At 53.6% G+C, this 20547-nt stretch overlaps 1 protein-coding gene across 2 annotated transcripts; it reads right to left on the bottom strand.

Annotated features, from left to right (window-relative positions):
- Window positions 1–817: 817 nt before the first annotated feature.
- Window positions 818–17150, bottom strand: LRRC47 (leucine rich repeat containing 47). Of its 2 annotated transcripts, XM_003307780.5 has the most exons (7): window positions 16451–17150; window positions 7446–7907; window positions 5679–5795; window positions 4585–4700; window positions 3263–3365; window positions 2112–2201; window positions 818–1935 (listed from the first exon to the last, which is right to left on the bottom strand). In XM_003307780.5, exons 1-7 carry the CDS (start codon window positions 17063–17065, stop codon window positions 1687–1689), a joined length of 1752 nt encoding a protein of 583 aa, XP_003307828.2. In that variant the 5' UTR covers window positions 17066–17150; the 3' UTR covers window positions 818–1686. The 2 variants fall into 2 exon arrangements, with proteins under 2 accessions (XP_003307828.2, XP_054534820.1); XM_054678845.2 differs by lacking the exon at window positions 5679–5795.
- Window positions 17151–20547: the final 3397 nt, after the last annotated feature.

Raw genomic sequence — 20547 nt, 5'->3', positions numbered from 1 at the left:
CATGGCACCCAGATCGTAAGGCAGTGGGGTCCGTGAAATCATCGCGGTGGCTGGCCGTGTCCTCATCAGCCAAGCGCACTGACTCCCGGGAGTGGTGTGCATGCACATGTGGTGCCTGGACATACACGAAGACACACGGACGTGGGGGTCTGACCTGGACATTCACAACAGAAACGTCTACAACAGAAGGCGCCCAGGACCCACCTATCTGGCCCATAAATGAAGATTTTTGGCTCAAAAACCTAAGCGTCCTCCAGCTTTTGCTACCATCTGTCCCTCGGCTGGCTGAGGACTGCCGATGCTTCCCAAGCAGAGGCGTCTGGTCCACTCCTGGGGCTCCACCTGCCTGTCACTGCGGCACCAGCGTGCACACGACGGAAACCCCACTGATGCCGCTCTCCTCCGCTTGGCCCCGCTGAGCCAGGGTGAGGTGCTGCCACTGCCTTCAGCCTACAGGCTGCTCGCCTGAAGGGGTCTCCACATCTCTACCCCCACAAAGCAATCCAACAGCACTATGAAGAGACGCAATTCTGCCAATTCTAAGGTCACATTAAAACTTTTCCCCCCGAGATTATGATCACTGCCAGCTGGAGAACCCAATGCCCTTGCACATGCCAAGCCACATCCTGGCATGATATGGTTTTACAAGATGCTGCGTCATAGAAAGTGACTGTGCCGTTCAAGGAAACGCACATCGGTTGGCTTCCCAAGTTTTCGGGTCTCCGAACCAGTGACAGTCACGTGTCGCTCAGTGACACATGAGAAACGTGTGCTTAGCCACTGCTGTGTGATTACAGAGAGTCCTTACACAAGCCTCGATGGTGCATGTAGTTTTATTTATGTGTTTTCATCTGGAAAACCAAGTGTCCCAGCAGCATGACTGAACATCACTCACTTCCCCTACTTGATCTACAAGGCCAACGCCGAGAGCCCAGACCGGGATTCCAAACACACTGCACGAGAATATTGTGGATCCGCTGTCAGGTAAGTGTCCGTCACTGACCCTGACGCTGTTACGTGGCACATGACTGTACAGTGCCACGTAACAGCTCTGTACTTTTCTCCCATAAACAGTTACCTGCCATGTATCTACATGATTCAGAACATTTTGAACAGTTAATTCTGACATTTGAATAATCCCATCAAAAACCGTAAAATCACTTTGATGTTGTAACGACAACATAGCATCACTTTACGACAGAATCATCTGGAAAAACAGAACAACGAATACATACATCTTAAAAAATGCTGGGGTGGGCCAGGCACAGCTCACGCCTGTAATCCCAGCACTTTGGGAGGCTGAGGCGGGTGGATCACGTAATCCCAGCACTTTGAGGGGCAGAGGTGGACAGATCATGAGGTCAAGAGATCAAGACCATCCTGGTCAAAATGGTGAAACCCCGTCTCTACTAAAAATACAAAAATTAGCTGAGCGTAGTGGCACACACCTGTAGTCCCAGCTACTTGGGAGGCTGAGGCAGGAGAATCGCTTGAACCCAGGAGACACAGGTTGCAGTGAGTCGAGATCACGCCACTGCACTCCAGCCTGGCGACAGAGCGAGACTCCATCTCAAAAAAAAAAAACCAACAAAAAAACTGGGGTGAAAATCTAACGGATAATTCAGCATTGCTGCATAGAAACCTCCGCAAAACCGGCCAAACAAACGCGGACAGGCGGCCCTGGCGTCAGCGCACGACAGTCACGTGGGGAGGGGCAGTGGCCAGGTCGGCCTTGGATGGGTACACCACCTTCAGGCTCCCTTCCAGGTCCACCACCCGGACCTGCTCCACCACCAGAAGGGAGGGCCCGTCCTTTCCAGCACTGGGATTCGTTCTGGGATCTGGAAGTTGTCCAGAGACTGCATCGGCTTCAGTATCTGAGAGTGATCCTTCCTCTTTATTTTCTAAAGTGTACTTGTTCATTTCTGCCATTTTCTGCAAATAAAAAATACCTTTTTTAACCTGGAGATGAGAGGTGACCCAGGGAAGACATGCTGCTGTCTGCCAACACAGTAAGCAAGAAAGAGGCAAGCAGGACGGGTGGGAAGTCAAAGAGCAGAGCACCACTCACGCTCAAAAGCGTTTCTCAGGAGGAGCCACCCCACACTCACCAGAATGAGGGCATCCATGACATCCTTGCAAATCTGCAGACTGGTGGCACTTGTTACTTCCAAAAACAAATCAGAAGTCGTTTTCTTAACCTTAAAAGAAAAAAACATTTCAGAAAAGAACAGTTATCAAATGTAGACATCAGCAACTGCAACATTTGTTCTCAGGAAAAATCTACAAAACTGTGTGGCCAGGCACAGTGGCTCACACCTGTAAATCCAGCACTTTGGGAGGTTGATGTGGGAGGATTGCTTGAGCTCAGGAGTTCAAGACCAGCCTGGACAACACAGCAAGACCCCATCTCTACAAAAAAATACAAAAATTAGCCGGGTGTGGTGCCATGCACCTGTGGTCCCAGCTACTCAGGAGGCTGACATGGGAGGATCGCCTAAGCCCAAGAGTTTGAGGCTGCAGTGAGCTATGATCTTGCCACTGCACTCCAACTTTGGCAACAGAGCAAGACCTATCTCAATCAATCAATTAAGCAGATGGCGTCACACACACCAAGCCCACTCCTTACAGAGGAAGACTGCAGTGCTGCACACAGCATCCCGGGCCGTCACGCAGCACCGAGCATGAACAGTGAGCTGTAGCTCTGAGAAGCCAGGGGGCCCTTTGACCCCTCTGGGCTGCGTTTTCTATTGCACACAATGAAACCTCACAATGCAGCAGATACTTGTGTGTGTTAATTCTTTTTCTTTCTTCCTCTTCTTTTTTTTTTTTTCTGGAGACAGAGTTTCACTCTTGTTGTCCAGGCTGGAGTGCAATGGCGTGATCTCGACTCACTGCAACCTCTGTCTCCTGGGGTTCAAGCGATTCTCCTGCCTCAGCCTCCCGAGTAGCTGGGACTACAGGTGTGTGCCACTACGCTCAGCCTTCCAGGTTCAAGTGATTCTCCTGCCTCAGCCTCCCGAGTAGCTGGGATTACAGGCATGCACCGCCACGCCCGGCGAATTTTGTATTTTTACTAAAGACAGGGTTTCTCCATATTGGTCAGGCTGGTCTTGAACTCCCGACCTCAGGTGATCTGCCCACCTCGGTCTCCCAAAATGCTGGGATTACCAGCGTTGAGCCACCACGCCCCGCAGACTTGTGTTAATTCTACAGGGAACAGCCTAGAAGACACACCATGTTCACACACATGCCACCCTACCTTTGTCTTCTCACTGTTGGTTATTGGTGGGAAGGAAATCACATCACCGTCTGCATCCACAAGACACGGGTAATTTTCATTTCCATCCAGCAAGTGAAGGTATCTGTATGGGAAGAAATACAAATTCCAGGCATAATTATAAAAGATACCCTGTGCTGGGTGTGGTGGCATGTGCCTGTGGTCCCAGCACTCAGGAGGCTGAGACAGGAGGGCTGCACGGGCCCAGGAGTTGGCTGGGGTGTGCTGTGCCAATGGAGTGTCTACGCTAAGTCTGTCATCACTATGGTGAGCTCCTGGGAGTGGAGGACCACCAGGCTGCCAGCCCAGGTCACAAACAGAGCAGGACAAAAAGCTCCGGTGCTGATCAGTAGTGGGACTGCGCCTATGATTAGCCACCTCACTCCAGCCTGGGCAACATGGCACGACCACATCTTAAAAAAAAAAAAAAAAAAAAAAAGGCACAGCTGGGCGTGGTGGCTCACGCCTGTAATCCTAGCAGTTTGGGAGGCTGAGGCAGGCGGACTGCTTGAGGTCAGGAGTTCAGGACCAGCCTGGCTAACATGGCGAAACCCCGTCTCTACTAAAAACACAAATATTAGCCAGGCATGGTGGCAGGCGCCTGTAATCCCAGCTACTCGGGAGGCTGAGGCGGCAGAATCGCTTGAACCTAGGAGGTGGAGGTTGCAGTGAGCCAAGATCGTGCCATTGCACTCCAGCCTGGGTGACAAGAGTGAGACCCCATCTCAAAAAAAAAAAAAAAAAAAAGCACACACCTGAAAACATACCTAAAGGGTAAAATGGACGACTCAAAAAGTTCTTTACACAAATTAAGTGTAATATCAAGGGCCCAAGCATAACAAGCTTCAAAGAACAAAGTATTCTGAAGCCTGTTTACAGAAATCACTGGGCTAGTTACGGATGATCATCTTGCTCAGAGCAGCGCCAAGGACCCTGACTTGGATGATACCCAACCGTGCACGGTATGGATAAAATGCTGTGGGTTGGGCTGGCATTTATGTCTGTTTCCTAATGGCTAGTTTATATCCTGTCCTGTCCCATCCTGAGGGCCACCCGCCCCCTGTGGAATGGCCAATACCTCCGCTCCTAACACCTTCCACTTCCCTCACGTCAGGGCCATCTAGATGACAGACTGGTTCCACAACGTCTCCTTTGGAAAGAGAATGCTTTCTTTTTACCCTGTTAAGAAGCTTCTGGGTTCTGGTAGCATTAGGCGGTTCCTGAGGAGCACAGACTAACTCAGCTGAGGCCAGCATGCGGCACTCCCCCGGGCCTGGCTCCACCCCACCAGGCACGCTGCCCACCTGTGCAGGCCCGACACACTCTGCCGCTTCTTCTGCTTCCTCTGCTCCTCGGCCTCCAGCTGCAGCTGCCGCACCAGCTCCTTGGCCTTGGCTTCTTTCCGCCCCAAGGGGACAATCTATCGGGCAGAAACCCACAAACTCCACTAGGGTCACAGCCACAGAACTCGTCCATCCTGTCGATTACGGCCTTAAGCCTCAATGAGCCCTCCCGACTCCCGCCCTCATTCATCTCTACAGCAGGCAGGGAGCATCCCACGGGACCACGCAGCAAGAAGCTGCATGTGGGCTGCCACTGCAGCGTCCCGGGGAGACCTGACGCCCAAACACACCGATCCTACTGAGGCAGGGCTTAACCTTAAAGCCAGCTCATGCACAACTGTTTCCAGAGGTCTGCCATCCTCAGAAGGCCAAAAGAGGAGAGAAAGGCTGAGCAGCCGGGACCTCGTGCACTCCACAGATTCAACAGCCCAGGACAGCACCACGACACAGCAACTCACCCTACTGCCAACCCCACGCAAACGGTTTTACTATCGGGACAGAGACCAAAATTTCTGATTAAAAGGTAGTGAGCGAGTGAAGGAAACCATTTTCCCACGACTGCTCCTCCGCCGAGTCCTCTCACAGCTGTGCACCGCTTCGAGTAACCGCAAACGCGGTCTGTTTCATCATTTCATGTCTTTGCAAGAACAGCATCGGATCCTACTCTAAAGAAAATGTTCAGGCCGGGTGCGGTGGCTCAGGCCTGTAATCCTAGCGCTTTGGGAGGCCAAGTTGGGCGGATCACCTGAGGCCTGGAGTTCGAGACCAGCCTGACCAACATGGAGAAACCTCGTCTCTACTAAAAATACAAAATTAGCTGGGTGTGGTGGCGCATGCCTGTAAACTCAGCTATTCGGGAGGCTGAAGCAGGAGAATCGCTTCAACCCAGGAGGCGGAGGGTGCAGTGAGCCGAGATTGTGCCATTGCACTCTAGCCTCAGCAACAACGGAACTCCATCTCCAAAAAAAAAAAAAAGTTCAGGCTCCAGTAGCAGCATGGCGTCTTTCGACACCAAGGAGACTCTTGAGCAGACCCTGCAAAGGAGGCTGCAGCACCTTGAGGTCCTGCGGGGGCCGGGCGCAGTACAGCAGGGGCCCTTTGACGGCACGGAGCTCGTGGGTGGCAAGGGTGGCAGCCGTCCTCTTCTCACAGAGATCTTCGTGGAGCTTGGTCTGTAACACAGAAGCAGTGATGAGCAAGGTCTCTTGTGCCCTGAAGCCCAGCGAGGTGTCCACACTTCACCCTTGGCTGGGCTGTGTGCCAGGAAACCCTCCCGGTCCAAGGTCTTCACAACCCCGCCACGCCCCTTTCCGAGACAGGGCTCCCCTCCAACTCCTCTCCACCCGGCCAGCCAGGCACTCACTTTGTGGAATCACCATCAGGAAAACTATCTTAACCTATCAATCAGCAGACTTTCTTCCTTCTCTAATTCTGACATAATATTTGAGATTTCAAAGAACCCATCTTGAACTAAAATGTAAATAAAGGCTGAGCTTTAAGTTTTAAAGCCCTGGCTGTGGTGCCTGTTCCCTTCCTCCCCAAGCTGCAGGCAGGACTCTCATGACAGTCACTCTCGGCCCGCCATGCTCTGTCGCTGCCACTGCGGGGCGCACGAGACTTTCCCCTGGGCACAGAAGTGCTTCATATTTTAAAAGTTGGTCAGGTGTCACAGAAGAGCAACTGGCAAGTTAGTCTTGCCAAAACCTAAACAATTCACAGAAGAATGTGCTGGCAAGAGTTGATGACTTTAATACTGTCTTACATAAAACAAAATGTGTGATTTACTGCAGAAGTCAGAAAACCCACCAAAATATCAAAAAATCAAGGAACCCCGATTTTCCTTTTTTTTTTTTTTTTTTTTTGAGATGGAGTCTTGCTGTGTCACCCAGGCTGGAATGCGGTGGTGCAATCTTGGCTCACTGCAACCTCCACCTCCCAGGTTCAAGTGATTCTCCTTCCTCGGCCTCCCCAGTAGCTGGGATTAAAGGTGCTCGCCACCACGCCTGGCTAATTTTTGTGTTTTCGGTAGAGATGTGCTTTCACCATGTTGTCCAGGCTGGTCTCAAACTCCTGACCTCAGGTGATGCACCTGCCTCGGCCTCCTGAAGTGCTGGGATTACAGGTGTGAGCCACCGCACCAGCTGGAACCCTGATTTTCAACTGCAATAAAGCTATCCAGAAATTAGGATAGGCCAGGTGTGGTGGCTGACACCCGTAATCCCCACACTTTGGGAGGCCAAGGCGGGTGGACTGCTTGAGGTCAGGAGTTCAAGACCAACCTGGCCAACATGGTGAAACCTCGTCTCTTTTAAAAATACAAAAACATTAGCCAGACATGATGGTGGGCACCTGTAATGCCAGCTACTCAGCAGGCTGAGGCAGGAGAATCACTTGAACCCAGGAGGCGGACGCTACAGTGAGATTAGACTGTGCCACTGTACTCCAGCCTGGGAGACAAAGCGAGACTCCTTAAAAAAAAAAATCAGGATAAACCGTTAACGCCGTATGTGGAGGAGCAAGGGATAGGACCAGTGACCAGGACCAACCAGGCCAGGGTGCAGGCGTCTGTGAAGAGGCCATCTCCACGCTGGGGACACCTGCCTCCCGGAGGCGACTGAGGCCTTACCCCCTCCTCAGCAACACCTGAGCCAGAACCTGCTCTATTCCCTTTTTGGAGCTGAGGAAACTGAAGCACACAGACACCTGGCTGGGCCCCATACTCCACTGCTGCTCCTTCGGACACGCTCGCCTCAGGATGTGTCCCAGCTTGCGGCGTCTCACACCTCTGTCCCAGTCATCTGAGGACCCCCACGGGCACCCACCTGCGAGGTGAGGAAGCGCTTGAGTGCATTCCCCGGCTGCAGGTCCATGCCTCGCACCACGGCCCCCACAATGTAGGGCCGCACATCCCGGACCTCGGGGCTCACTCTGACTGTCAGAGGTGCGGGGTTTTCGGAGACGTGCAGGACCCTGAGCAGCAGCCGGCCGGCATCTCCCACGTCCTGCTCCTCCCCATCACCACCTTCCCGCCTCTGCTTCCTCTCCCTCCTCTTCCTCCGGCTCTCTTCCTTCTCCGAGCCCTCGGCACGGCCCTTGCCCTTCCCGCCACCACGGCCTCCGACGCGCAGGTACTCCAGGATGGATCTGGTCTGGCAGCCGCTGACCATCTTCTCCAGGCGCTTGTCCCTCAGCTTGTTCCCGCGGAAATTGATCTCCTTGAGCTTGGGGCAGTCCGCAAGCTCTGCAGGGATCTCGTTCAGCTGGTTGTTCGAGAGGTCCAACGTCTGCAAAGAGAAACATGGACGCGTCAGACCCCCGGACTCTGGGAAGAGAGTCCAAGGTCATGCTCGAGAGGCAGGGAGACCACTCATCACTCACAAGAGCCACCACTGGCCTGTCTGTGGGGACGCGTCCCTGGGGAGCCACAAGTCATTCACCTTTGAGTCACTTCCCCAGCTCTGCACCCCACATCAAAGGCACTATCCGAGGAGCCTCTCCGAGGAGAAGGCGTCAGCCATGGTTAACAGTGATCTCTGCAAAAGCTTCTGACTCAAACATGTCACCCTCTTTAACAACCACAGCAGCCCTGCAGCTCACTCATCACGTTAGAGAACAGAAAGGTGACAAGAGACAGGGGATGTCTGGGTGTGAAACGTGACCTCATGTCAGGACCTAGCCAGGACTGCTCAGGTGAGAAGCAGGTTCCCCAAAAGTGGTGGTATTTTTTTTAATTAAATGAGCTAAAAAAAAAAAATACAGCAAAATCTCTAAGAGCATTCTTCTTCATAATGAAGTGCAAAGTTGCCCGCAGTGACACACAGAGTGCTCTCAGGGTTCACGCAGGAAGGAAAGGGGAAAGCCAACTTCAACGGCGATGGGTTCTCAGCCTTCGTCTGACCCAGGACAGGTGCATCGGGGCCACCACTGTGTGCCACAAAGATGCCCAGGAAGCCCCGTGGCCCACGGGAAAGCGCTTTCTATGACCGTGACTGATCAGACTTTGGCAAAACGTGCAGGTGACCTCACTGAAAGGATGGAAGGGTACAGTGGCACCTGATGCACTCTTAGGATGTCTTTCCCAGGGTCTAGGCAGCGCAGGGAACGTGCATGTGAGGGCAGCCACTTCCATGACGTGAGGCGGCCGCTGCAGGTTCAGGCAAAAGGGGCCCCTCTGCCTCCACTCTGCTCTTTCCTGGCTTGGTACCCAGGCCCCACAGCCTTGCCCGGGTGGTGGGGCAGGCACTGCGAGCAAACCCTTCTGCCCCAGCTTCCTCTAGGGCTGGAGGAAGACCCTGCTCAGGATGCAAAGCCTGACCCTCGGGGATCTCTGGCAGCCTTGGTGCCGGCTCTGCCCCCAGAGAGGAGGCAACAGCATGTGGGCCCCCTGGAAGCCAGCACTCACCCTTGGTCAGTGTGGCTGGTGAGTCCTAGTCACACTGGGTGTGCAGACAGGTAGGGCTGGACTTGATAGACTCTGAAAAGAGTTGGGGACGGGCTGATTACCCAGAGGACACCTCCTGCTTCGCCTGGAATGGATGGCAGGGGTGATGGAATTTCTCAAGCCCCAAGTTGTGAAGGAAATGAAAAAAGGAACCTGCTGGAATCCTCCGGCTCAAGCAATCAAGCTGCTCAGAGACGGGTAAGGGCAGCATGGCTCAGAAATGGGATGGTGCTCAGAAGCGGGAAGGGTGGCACGGCTCAGACATGGGAGGGTGCACTGGATGCGTTCCCACAGGGAGAACAGAGACCCAGGGAGGAAGCGACAACTTAACAGTCAAGCAGGAACAGCATGTGTAAAAGAAATAAAAGGGCTCGCGTGCCCTCCGGGAGAGAATGGGGCAGTCTAAGCAGCCGTGACACCTGCTGGGGAAGAACACAAGGCAGGGGCTGAGACCAAGCCCAGCTGCTGGGCACTACCTGAGCCACGCGTCCATCGGATCTAACAGAACTGCCACAGTTTTGTGCTTCTCAGCACAGGGTGGGCTGGGCTGGGATAGGCTGGACTGGTGGCTCCAGCCCAGACCTCCCTTCCGGCCCCACATGGGACGAGAGCCAATCTACTCCTGGAATCCAGGTGGCCTCACAAAGTACCAGGAGCCGTATCACCAATGCTGTCGCCAGCCTGCAGCACCAGGAACAGTGCGGCCGTGAGCTCAGCCTTCTAGAGCTCCTCGCCTCCCTGTCAGAGCCCTGGCTCCAGCGTTAGAACCAGCCTGGGCCACCAGCCCAGGGCACAGCCTGCCTGGCAGAGGCCAAGGGAAGCTCTGAGGTTGGAAGGTGGGGGGCGCGGGCGTCTGAGGTTCTGCTCTGTGGGTTTCTGCGCTGCCCTAAGGGGCTTTGGTCAAAAAGCTTGAGAGTTCCCCTCAAGTGGAACCTCCTTTCTGCCTGCAAACACGCAGTGGGGCGTCTCCCTCCGCTGACAAAGAGCAAGTTCCTTCAGACCCAGGAGCAGCAGCACAGGCGAAGGAGGCGGGCGGGGCCCCACCGGGGTGCCCAGAGCAGCCACAGCCAGTTCAGCCTGCAGCCTGCAGTGAGTCCCCGAAAGGACGATGGCGGGCACTCGGAGAAGGGTCTTCCTTCCAGGCAAAGACTGTCAGAGAAAGGGCATCTGAGCAGCTCAGGACCTGCCTGGAGGCTCTGTGGGGAGTCAGGGGACAGGAAGGGAAGCGGGGGAAGGAGAGCAAGAGGGAGGGCAAGAGAGTCATCATCTGGGTGGGGCGCAAAGCCGCAGATGTTGGGGAGTCCTTGTCAGAAATGCAAGGCCCTGCTGATGAGGTCGCATGCTGGCCCCTCAGGCCAGCACTGGGCACCCAGTGGCAGCCTCAGCAGGAAATGAAGCCAGAGATTTCACACATGAAGGGTGGATGAGGGTGGCGTCAGTTTTCACTTGTGCGAGGGAGCAAGCTGGCGCGCCCACAAGGATGTGAGGTGCACACTGGCTTTGGGGAGAATGAGTTACACAGGGGGTGGCTAGGGGTCCTCCTGACACCTGATGGGATGAAATGCCGTCACCTGTCACCCGGAGCTGACACTCGACTGCAGGAAACACAACCCTTGCAGTGGCTAAGCTGACGGCAGCAACGTGGGTCCTGACTCTGGCCTGGCATACCGGCTGCCTTCCGGGCCCATGGCTTTTGCAGGGGACCTGCTGCCGGGGAAGGATCCTAACTTCATGGTGGTGACAGGCTGACATAAACCAACCCAATAAGGAGCGCCAGCCCCTGAGTGAACCCCCCTCCCTCCGGCAGCAACTGAGAAACTCGGAAGCTGGGGGAGAGCCTTTGGCTTCAGGAGGGTTCACATTGAGGCTGAACTCCCCTGTGCAGCTTGGCCTTGGGAGGGGAGTGGCCCAGGGCCTGAAAGGATGTCTTTACTAAGGCACCATCCTGCCCACATCAGCTGTTCAGGTAACATCTGTCCCATCCGTCCCTCATTCCCACACGGACAACACCACAGGCCTGCGTGATGGCCACTTACAATGCAGTCAGGAGAGGTGTGACGTGCCCCCATCCTCGGCTCACCACAGCGCTGCCAGCTGAGCCCCACGGGCCACAGCAGCGCGAAGCAGCCAGGGAGGGCCGGCCGGGTGCTCTCAGGTCTCAGCAAGCCACGTGGCTCTGAGGCCAGGACACTGAGGAAGCCAGGCTCCCATGCAGGCAGAGCTACTGGTGAGGCCATAGGACAGCAGAGGCCTCGTCCCCAGTGGCTGGGAGGAAAGAGGGTCAGGGCCTTTGCACTGCACGTCCCAGCCCAGGCTTGGGGGTGCTCCCTGGGGAATGGCTGTGGGGATGGGCACTAGGAGCCAGGCCGAGCTGCTTCCATTTGCAGTCTCGCCCCTCTGGGGAGGGAAAGGACAGGCAGAAGCCTCTGTGCTGTTATTTTGGCGGCCCCTAAACAGCCAGTCCTCCCAAAGAACCGGAACTGGGCTCGCACTTAGTTAACCCACGGAACACAGGAAAGTGGCAGGAGGCATGTTCCAGGTTGATGCCTGAAGAAGGGCTGGCAGCTGCTGCTTTTGTACTGAGGAGCCCTGAGCCCTGTGAAAGAAGGGGAGGGAGAGGCCCCGAGACGACACACGGAGAAGCCCACCCACCCCGGCAGCCCAGCCCTGAGCCCACGCCAGCTGAGCACAGCCACGCGAGCGACCAGCAGCAAGAGCTGCAGCACTGTCCACTGTTCACTGTCCACTGTCCGGCGGAGCCAGCCCAGAGCGCAGAGCCGCTGCTGCTTTAAGCCTCGTGGTTTCGGAGTCAAGCAGCCACAATGACCAGCACCACCTCCCCCATGTCTTTCCCTCTTCGTGTACTGCGTTACCCTCCCAGTCTTCCTACAGAGGAGCAAAGACCTTCAAGAGCCAACGGCACGCAGCCACAGAGAGACAGGGCTGGAGCCCGTGCCTTCTGTTTTTTTTCCTTTCCTCCCCCTTCTTTCTCTCCTTTTTTCTTGAGACGAAGTTTCACTCTTGTTGCCCAGACTGGAGTGCAACAGCACCATCTTGGCTCACCGAAACCTCCGCCTCCCAGGTTCAAGCAATTCTCCTGCCTCAGCTTCCCGAGTAGCTGGGATTACAGGCATGCGCCACCACGCGCGGCTAATTTTGTATTTTTAGTAGCGACGGGGTTTCTCCATGTTGGTCAGGCTGGTCTTCAACTCCCAACCTCAGGTGATCCGCCCGCCTCAGCCTCCCAAAGTGCTGGGATAATAGGCATGAGCCACCGCACCCGGCCTCTCTCTCCTTTCTTTAAGACAGGGTCTAGCTCTGTTGCCCAGGCTGGAGTGCAGTGGTGTGATCATGGCTCACTGCAGCCTCAACCTCCCAGGTTTAAGCGTTCACCCCACCTCAGCCTCCTGAGTAGCTGGGACTACAGGTGCACACCACCACACCCAGCTAATTTTTGTATTTTTTATAGAGACAGGTTTTCACCACGTTGCCCAGGCTGGTCTCAAACTCCTGGGCTCAAGTGATGCGCCCGCCTCAGCCTCCTGAAGGGCTGGGATGCCAGGCATGAACCACTGCGCCCCAGCCTGCCTTCTGTTTCTGAGCTCAGTTTTCTGGTTTTCTACACTCCCCATCTCCCCACAGCACCAGGAAGGACATCAAATGCATTCGCCTTTGTGTGCAAAACTCCAATGTGCATAGCTACATTGCTGGGCATAGTTCTGGTAGCCATTCCTCAGAAAGGTACCCAAAAGGACATCTGAGTCCAACAAGGGATTCCAATAGCTCTTGCACGACCCTCCAAGAAACAGGTCTCCTGATAGAGAGCCACTGGACGCCTAAAATTTACGAACAGAATGGCCCAGGGGAAAGGGAACTTGGCCACCTCTTTTGGGATTTAGAAAACAAGACACACTCTTTGACTTGAATGACATTGTTTTGGGCACCATAAAGAGGAATGCTTTACCAGGCAGGTGCTACAGAGAGCTGGATGCACATTTTTTTTTTTTTTTTTTTTGAGACGCAGTCTCACTTTCTCACCCAGGCTGGAGTGCAGTGGCGCAATCTCGGTTCACTGCAACCTCTGCCTCCTGGGTTCAAGCGATTCTCCTGCCTCGGCCTCCCGAGTAGCTGGGACTACAGGCATGCACCACCACACCCAGCTAATTTTTGTATTTTTAGTAGAAACGGGGTTTCACCATGTTGGCCAGGATGGTCTCGATCTCTTGACCTCGTGATTCGCCCGCCTTGGCCTCCTAAAGTGCTGGGATAACAAGCGTGGGCCTGGCCCACAACACTTTAAGAACTTGAATACTGAAAGACATCTATGAATTTGAAGAGAAATATTGCAACTGACTGGACACTTACATGATGTAAGGCACAATGTTAAGATACATGCCTAGTACATCAACACTCTGGAAAACCAAAAGTATCTGTCAGGTGGGAAGGTGGGAGTAGACCGTGCTGTACCCAACATCACACCTTAGTCCTAGAGGGATGCCTACAGCCCCAAGGACCAAGGAAAATGCCAGTGAACTCGCCTCTTCCAGGAAATGCCAATGAAACCACCTTTGCAAAAACTGTAACAGTGAGAAAATTATGGTGGTGAAAGAGATCTGATCTAACCAATCCCCATCTTTGGCCTTCAAACTATCTTTTTTTTTTTTAAATGGAGTTTCGCTCTTGTTGCCCAGGCTGGAGTGCAATGGTATCATCTTGGCTCACTGCAACCTCCGCCTCCCGGGTTTAAGCGATTCTCCTGCCTCGGCTTCCTGAGTAGCTGGGATTACAGGCATGTGCCACCATGCCCAGCTAGAGATGGGTTTCTCCATGTTGGTCAGGCTGGTTTAGAACTCCCGACCTCAGGTGACCCGCCTGCCTCAGCCTCCCAAACTGCTGCGATTACAGGCAGGAGCCACCGCGCCTGGCCCTTCAAACTACCTTTAATTATTCCTGGGCTTGGGCCAAGCTAACTTTGGGAGACATTTGTAATTTAAATGATAATACTCCTTCCGTAAAACTCAACTGCCTTTGTAAAGCTAATGAGGGTCCATGAGGATAGGAGGATGGAGGAACCTGAATTCTGCTAAGGGGTAGACATAAACAACTGCCAGCTATTCTTCTGGAGGTCACAAGATATGTGACTTCCCCAGTGACTCCTGCAGATAACAGCACTAGCAGCACTGTGGAACCTAAGACCGGCCTTCTGAGCTGTGTCTTTTCAGGGTTTTTGCATGTCTGATCAATGGCTCTACCTGAAACCAAAAAGAGCTCCCTGCCGCCCCAGCCAGAAGTGACTCAGTAAGCAGGACCGGTTCCCACACCCCTATGATTGCACCTCAACCAATCAGCAGCAAGCACCCGTTGCCTAGCCACCATCCCCTTTCCCCAAACTATCCTTGAAAAACCCCGCCTCCAAATTTTTGGGGAAGCTGATTTAGTAATAAAACTCGGCCGGGCGCGGTGGCTCATGCCTGTAATCTCAGCACCTTGAAGGCCGAGACGGCAGATCATGAGGTCAGGAGATCGAGACCATCCTGGCTAACACAGTGAAACTCCATCTCTACTAAAAATACGAAAAATTAGCTGGGTGTTGTGGCGGGCGCTTGTAGTCCCAGCTACTCGGGAGGCTGAGGCAGGAGAATGGCGTGAACCCGGGAAGCGGAGCTTGCAGTGAGCCAAGATTGCACCACTGCACATCTGCCTGGGAGACAGAGCGAGACTCCATCTCAAACAACAATAATAATAATAATAGTAAAACTCCAGTCTCCCCTTTAGCTGACTCTACATGTGTAAAACTTTCTCTATTGCAATCCTCCTGCCCTGATAAATCAGCTCTATCCGGGTAGTGGACAAAATGAACCCATTGGGCAGTTACATCAGTAACCATGTGTCACTCTACAGTGGGTTTGTTTTTTTTGCCACAGGGTCTCGCTCTGTTCAGGCTGGTATCACAGGTCACTGCAACCTCCACTTCCTGGGCTCAAGTGATCCTCCCACCTCAGCCTCCCGAGTAGCTGGGACTACAGGCACGCGCCACCAGGCCCAGCTAATTTTTGTATTTTTGTAGAGATGGGGTTTCACCATGTTGGCCAGGCTGGTGTTGTGACCTCAAGTGATCTGCCCGCCTCAGCTTCCCAAAGTGCTGGGATTATAGGTGTGAGCCACCGCGCCCGGCCAGGGTTTGTCTATATATCCTTATATAGATATGTTACTTGTAAAATGAGTTGCAATGTCTTGAGGAATTGCTACAGCAAATAAATAGATAAGCTGCTAAAGTGTATACGTATTTTATTAAGAAATGTCCACATAGGCCAGGCGCGGTGGCTCACACCTGTAATCCTAGCACTTTGGAAGGCCGAGACAGGTGGATCACGTGAGGTCAGGAGTTCGAGACCAGCCTGACCAACACAGTGAAACCCGTCTCTACTAAAAACACAAAAATTAGCTGGGCGTGGTGTTGTGCGCCTGTAAGCCCAGCTACTCAGGAGGCTGAGGCAGAAGAACCGCTCGAACCTGGGAGGCGGAGGTTGAAGTGAGCCAAGATCGCGCCACTGCACTCCAGCCTGGGTGACAGGGCCAGACTCCATCTCAAAAAAAAAAAAAAAAGAAATGTCTGCATAAATTCAAAGACGAAAAATGGGGGAAGAAATGCAGGACTGCCTTAAGGATGAAACCAAAAGAGAAGATGGAGAGAACATCTGGCTGGGTTTAGGTCGTGGTTCTGCCATGTGGCTTCCCTACTATCTTTTAGGCAACAGATTCAATGGGCACCTGTTATAGGCCAAGCATTATCGCGGGGCCTGGGGATCCAAGATTAATTAGTAAACAGACGCTGGACAATATAGTCTGGAGAAAAACCCAAGTTACCTGCTGCTTACTTTGGGCAGGCCCTTTGGCTTTCTGTAAAACAGGAATAACCACCCCTACCTTGGAAAGCTGCTATTAGGATGAAGTGAAATATAATCTTCAAGATCACAGCATGTGGCATTATGCAAAATCCAGGGTGCCCCTTCACCACCAGACTCACTCTCAAGTCACTTCACAAGTATTAGATACAAAAAAGACAGGTCTCTACGCTCGATCTACAGAAGCCAAGTTTGCTAACAATTACAAAATAGCGTACCACGTGTAAAACTCCAGTTAACAGAATGCGGGGGAGTTCAGAGGCCACCTAGTATGTTGGTGTGGCCAGAAGGGGGAGTTGGAAGGCGGCATCTGCTTCCCAGGGGTGATCCCCCCGCAGCTGGCTCCTTTCAGCCTTGTAGGAATTCCCTGGGCCCAGTGCCCCAGGGGGCGTCACTAGGAACTGCTCGGCCCCGAGAGGGGTTCCTTCTCCAGGGCTACTCCAAGGCCCCATCCCGCCCCGCCCGGGCAGCCCCCGCTGACCTTGAGCGAGGCCAGGTGGGCGATGTCGGGGCTGAGTTCTCGGAGGCAGTTGTCAGCAGCCGCCAGTTCACTGAGCAGGGGCAGCGCGCCGGGGCGAAAGAGCTCGGCGGGAAAGGAGTCTAGGCAATTGCCGGTGAGGTTGAGGCTCTGCAGGCGCGGGGCGCAGCGCGCCAGGTCGGCTGGCAGCTCGCGCAGCCGGTTGCCGCTGAGGTTGAGGCTCTGCAGCTGCGGAAGGCCCGGCGGCTCGGCGGGGCCCAGGCCTTGGCCCGGCGGCAGCGCCTCCAGCGCGTTGCCCGACAGGTCGAGCACCCGAAGGGCAGGCAGCGGCCCGAGCTCGGGGCTCAGGCCGGGCCCCAGCGCGTTGCGCCGCAGCACGAGGCTGTGCAGCTGCGGCAGGCCCTGCGCCAGGCCAGGCCCCGGCGCGCGCAGGCTCCCGCAGCCGCTCACTTCCAAGTAGTGCAGCAGCGGCAGGGTGAAAAGCCGCGGCGGCAGCTGCCCACCCGCCGCCCGCACTCGCTCCTCCAGCCCGGGCCCCGTCAGCAGCAGCTCCCGCCGCCGCTCCCGCTCAGCCAGCTCTAGCTCCGGCCAAGATTCTGACACCGCTGCCGCCGCCATGGCGCCTCAGCTGCTGGCAGGCACCCACCCACCAGGGTGCTTCCGGGGCAGCGCGCGCCACTTCCGACCTGTGCCGGAAAAGCCCATAGAGAAGCCACCTGGCTGCTAGAGTGCCGCCGCGCGTGCCATAGAGGAGAGTGGCCTCTCCTGCGGAGAGCCGGGGAGAGGCTGGAGAGCGGCTCGCTCTCTCCGCGGGTAGGGGTGAGGGTGGGGGTTATGAACCCAAAAGTATCTGAGACAGGACTCAGTGAAATGTAAAAAGTTTATCTTGCCAAGGTTAAGGACACGCCAGTGTCACAACCCTAGGAGATCGTGACGATGGTGCCCAGGGAAGTTGGGATGCAGCTTGGTTTTGTACATTTTAGGGAGACGTGAGACATCAATCAACACGTGCAAGTGTACCTTGGTTCAGCCCAGAAAAGCTGGACAATTCCAGGAGAGGGCTTTCAGGTCACAGGTACAGAAGAGACCGGAGGGTGCATTCTTTTGAGTCTTTGTTCAGCCTTTCGCTGACTACACAATTTATTATGCATGTGAGACGCGGGTAGAGGAATAGTCGCTTATGCTTTAGTCTGGCTTACTGAATCTGCATTTCTACGTAAACAGTAGAGCAAAGGAAGCGATCAGATATGCATTTGTCTAGGTGAGCAGAGGGATGGCTTTGAGTTCAGTCCTTTGTCTCGCACCTGTGAAGGGAAGCTATCAATTTGCATTGCCAGGGTGAAATTCAACAGAACTGTTTTAGGGTAAATATCTTGAGGCCCACAGAGAATTTCTTTGTGGGCAAATTGTGAGGGAGGTGTGTAGCTTTAAAAATATGTATTTGTAACTATCTTATTTAGGAATAAGACGGGAGGCCGATTTGCCCGAAGCAGTTCCCAGCTTGACTTTTTCCTTTGACTTAGTGATTGTGGGGTTTTGAGATTTATTTTCCTTTCACAGGGTGGGGTGCGGGCGGATGGAGGAGCCAGAGTCTGTGCTCTACTGTGCCCCGGCCGGCTTGTTTTGGAATTTCTGCACTTTTGAGTGGTGTAAACCAAAACCAAAATTCTTTTTTTTTTTCTTGAGACGGAGTCTCGCTCTGTCACCCAGGCTGGAGTGCAGTGATGCTATCTTGGTTCACTGCAACCTCCGCCTCCTGGGTTCAAGCAATTCTCCTGCCTCAGCCTCCCGCTGGAACTACAGGTGCATGCCACCGTGGCCGGTTAATTTTTATATTAACTGTGTTAGTATAATTTTTATATTAACCGGTTTTCACCATGTTGGCCAGGCTGGTCTTGAACACCTGACCTCGGGTGATCTGCTCGCCTCAGCCCCCCAAAGTGCTGGGCTCACAGGCACAAGCCACCGCACCCAGCCCCCAAATTCTTATTTATTTATTTATTTATTTATTTATTTATTTATTTATTGAGACAGAGTCTTGCTCTGTTACCCAGGCTGGAGTGCAGTGGTGCCAGCTCGGCTCATTGCAGCTTCAACTTCCCTGGCTCCAGTGATCCTCCCACCTCAGCCCCTGAGTAGCTGGTACCACAGGCATGTGCCACCACGCCTGGCTAATTTTTGTATTTTTTGTAGAGCTGGGGTTTTGCCATGTTGCCTAGGCTGGTCTCAAACCCATGAACTCAAGCAATCCACCTGCCTCAACCTCCCAAATTGCTAGGATTACAGGTGTGAGTCACCAAACCTGGCCAAAAAATAAAATTCTAGAGGCTGGGCACGGTGGCTCATGCCTGTAATCCCAGCACTTTGGAAGGCCGAGGCGGGCGGATCACGAGGTCAGGAGATCGAGACCATCCTGGTGAACATGGTGAAACCCCGTCTCTACTAAAAATACAAAAAAAATGAGCCGGGCTTGGTGGCAGGCACCTGTAGTCCCAGCTACTCGGGAAGCTGAGGCAGGAGAATGGCAAGAACCCAGAGGGCGGAGCTTGCAGTGAGCGGAGATCGCGCCACTGCACTCCAGCCTGGGCGACACAGCGAGACTCCGTCTCAAAATAAATAAATAAAAACATAAATAAATAAAAATAAAATAAAATTCTAAGCCCCTCAACCATCTGAGTGGACCCCTCCTCTGGGCCAAGGGCATTCCCTAGTTAATCTGAAAAACTAGTTCAGGCCATGATGGGAAGGGTCGGATGTGGAGGAGTAGGGGTTGGACATGCCTCATTATATTCTCCTCCCTTTGGGAATTCAGGCCCACCTGACCATCATTAATATCAACACAGACTTTAAGACTGACGAAGCCAGGCCAGGTGTGGTGGCTCATGGCTGTAATCCCAGCACTTTGAGAGGCCATGGCGGGTGGATCACTTGAGGTCAGGAGTTCGAGACCAGCCTGACCAACATGGTGAAAACCCATCCCTACTAAAAATACAAAAATTAGCTGGGCGTGGTGGCGGGCGCCTGTAATCCAAGCTACTTGGGAGGCTGAGGCAGGAGAATTGCTTAAACCTAGGAGGCGGAGGTTGCAGTGAGCCAAGATTGCACCACTGCATTCCAGCCTGGGCGACAGAGCGAGACTCCATCTCAAAATAACAACAAAAAAAGACTGACAAAGCTGACTCTTTGTAGCAATGATACCAAATTCTAGCCTGTTTCTAGTAGAGCATTATGTGACTGATAAAGGCCCTGAAGGAAATTGAAGTATTTTACCCCAAATTATATTTCCTTGCTGTATCTTAAAACAATCCTGCAAGGCTGCCTATTGTGGGGGAAATCCACATTCTGAAGATAGTCTCCTTGCTTTGCTAGGCCTTTTTCCTGATCCAGGAGAGAATCAACTCTGATAATAAATAAATAAACGAACAAACAAACAAAAACCATTTACAGGCCGGGCGTGGTGGCTCACTCCTGTAATCCCAACACTTTGGGAGGCTGAGGCAGGCGGATCACCTGAGGTCAGGAGTTCGAGACCAGCCTAGCCAACATGGTGAAACCCCGTCTTAACTAAAAATACAAAAATTAGCCAGGTGGGGGTGGTGGGCGCCCGTAATCCCAGCTACTTGGAGGCTAGGGCAGGAGCTTCAACCCAGGAGGCAGAAGTTGCACTGAGCTGAGATTGCACCATTACACTCCAGCCTGGGCAACAGAGGGAGGCTCCATCTCAAAAAAAAAAAAAAAAAAAAAAAAAAAAAAAAAAAAAAAAAAAAAAAAGAACCTCCAGGGGCTAATTTTGAAGGAAACCAGGCTCAGAGACCCACATGTGGATCCTACTGCTCTGGGGCAGTTAGGAAGAGTGAGCCCACCACTACTGGGCCAAAGTCAGGATGACGCAAGCTGGACCTTCAGACAGGTTGTTACTCGAGATCACCTTCGGAACAAGACATGCAGCCCTGCACCCCCTTGCACCCTTCTGCATCCTCCTGCACCACCCCCACATGTTTCCCACACCAAGTTTTCCTTCCAAAACCTCTCACTCAGCCCAGAAGACAGAGGGTCTCTTGGAGGCATGAGCCCAGCCATGTCCCATCGGCTGGCATTTG

This window comes from Pan troglodytes, chromosome 1 (genome assembly GCF_028858775.2).
Source record: "Pan troglodytes isolate AG18354 chromosome 1, NHGRI_mPanTro3-v2.0_pri, whole genome shotgun sequence".
Lineage (NCBI taxonomy): Eukaryota > Metazoa > Chordata > Mammalia > Primates > Hominidae > Pan > Pan troglodytes.
This window is presented reverse-complemented; position numbering and strand designations above follow the sequence as displayed.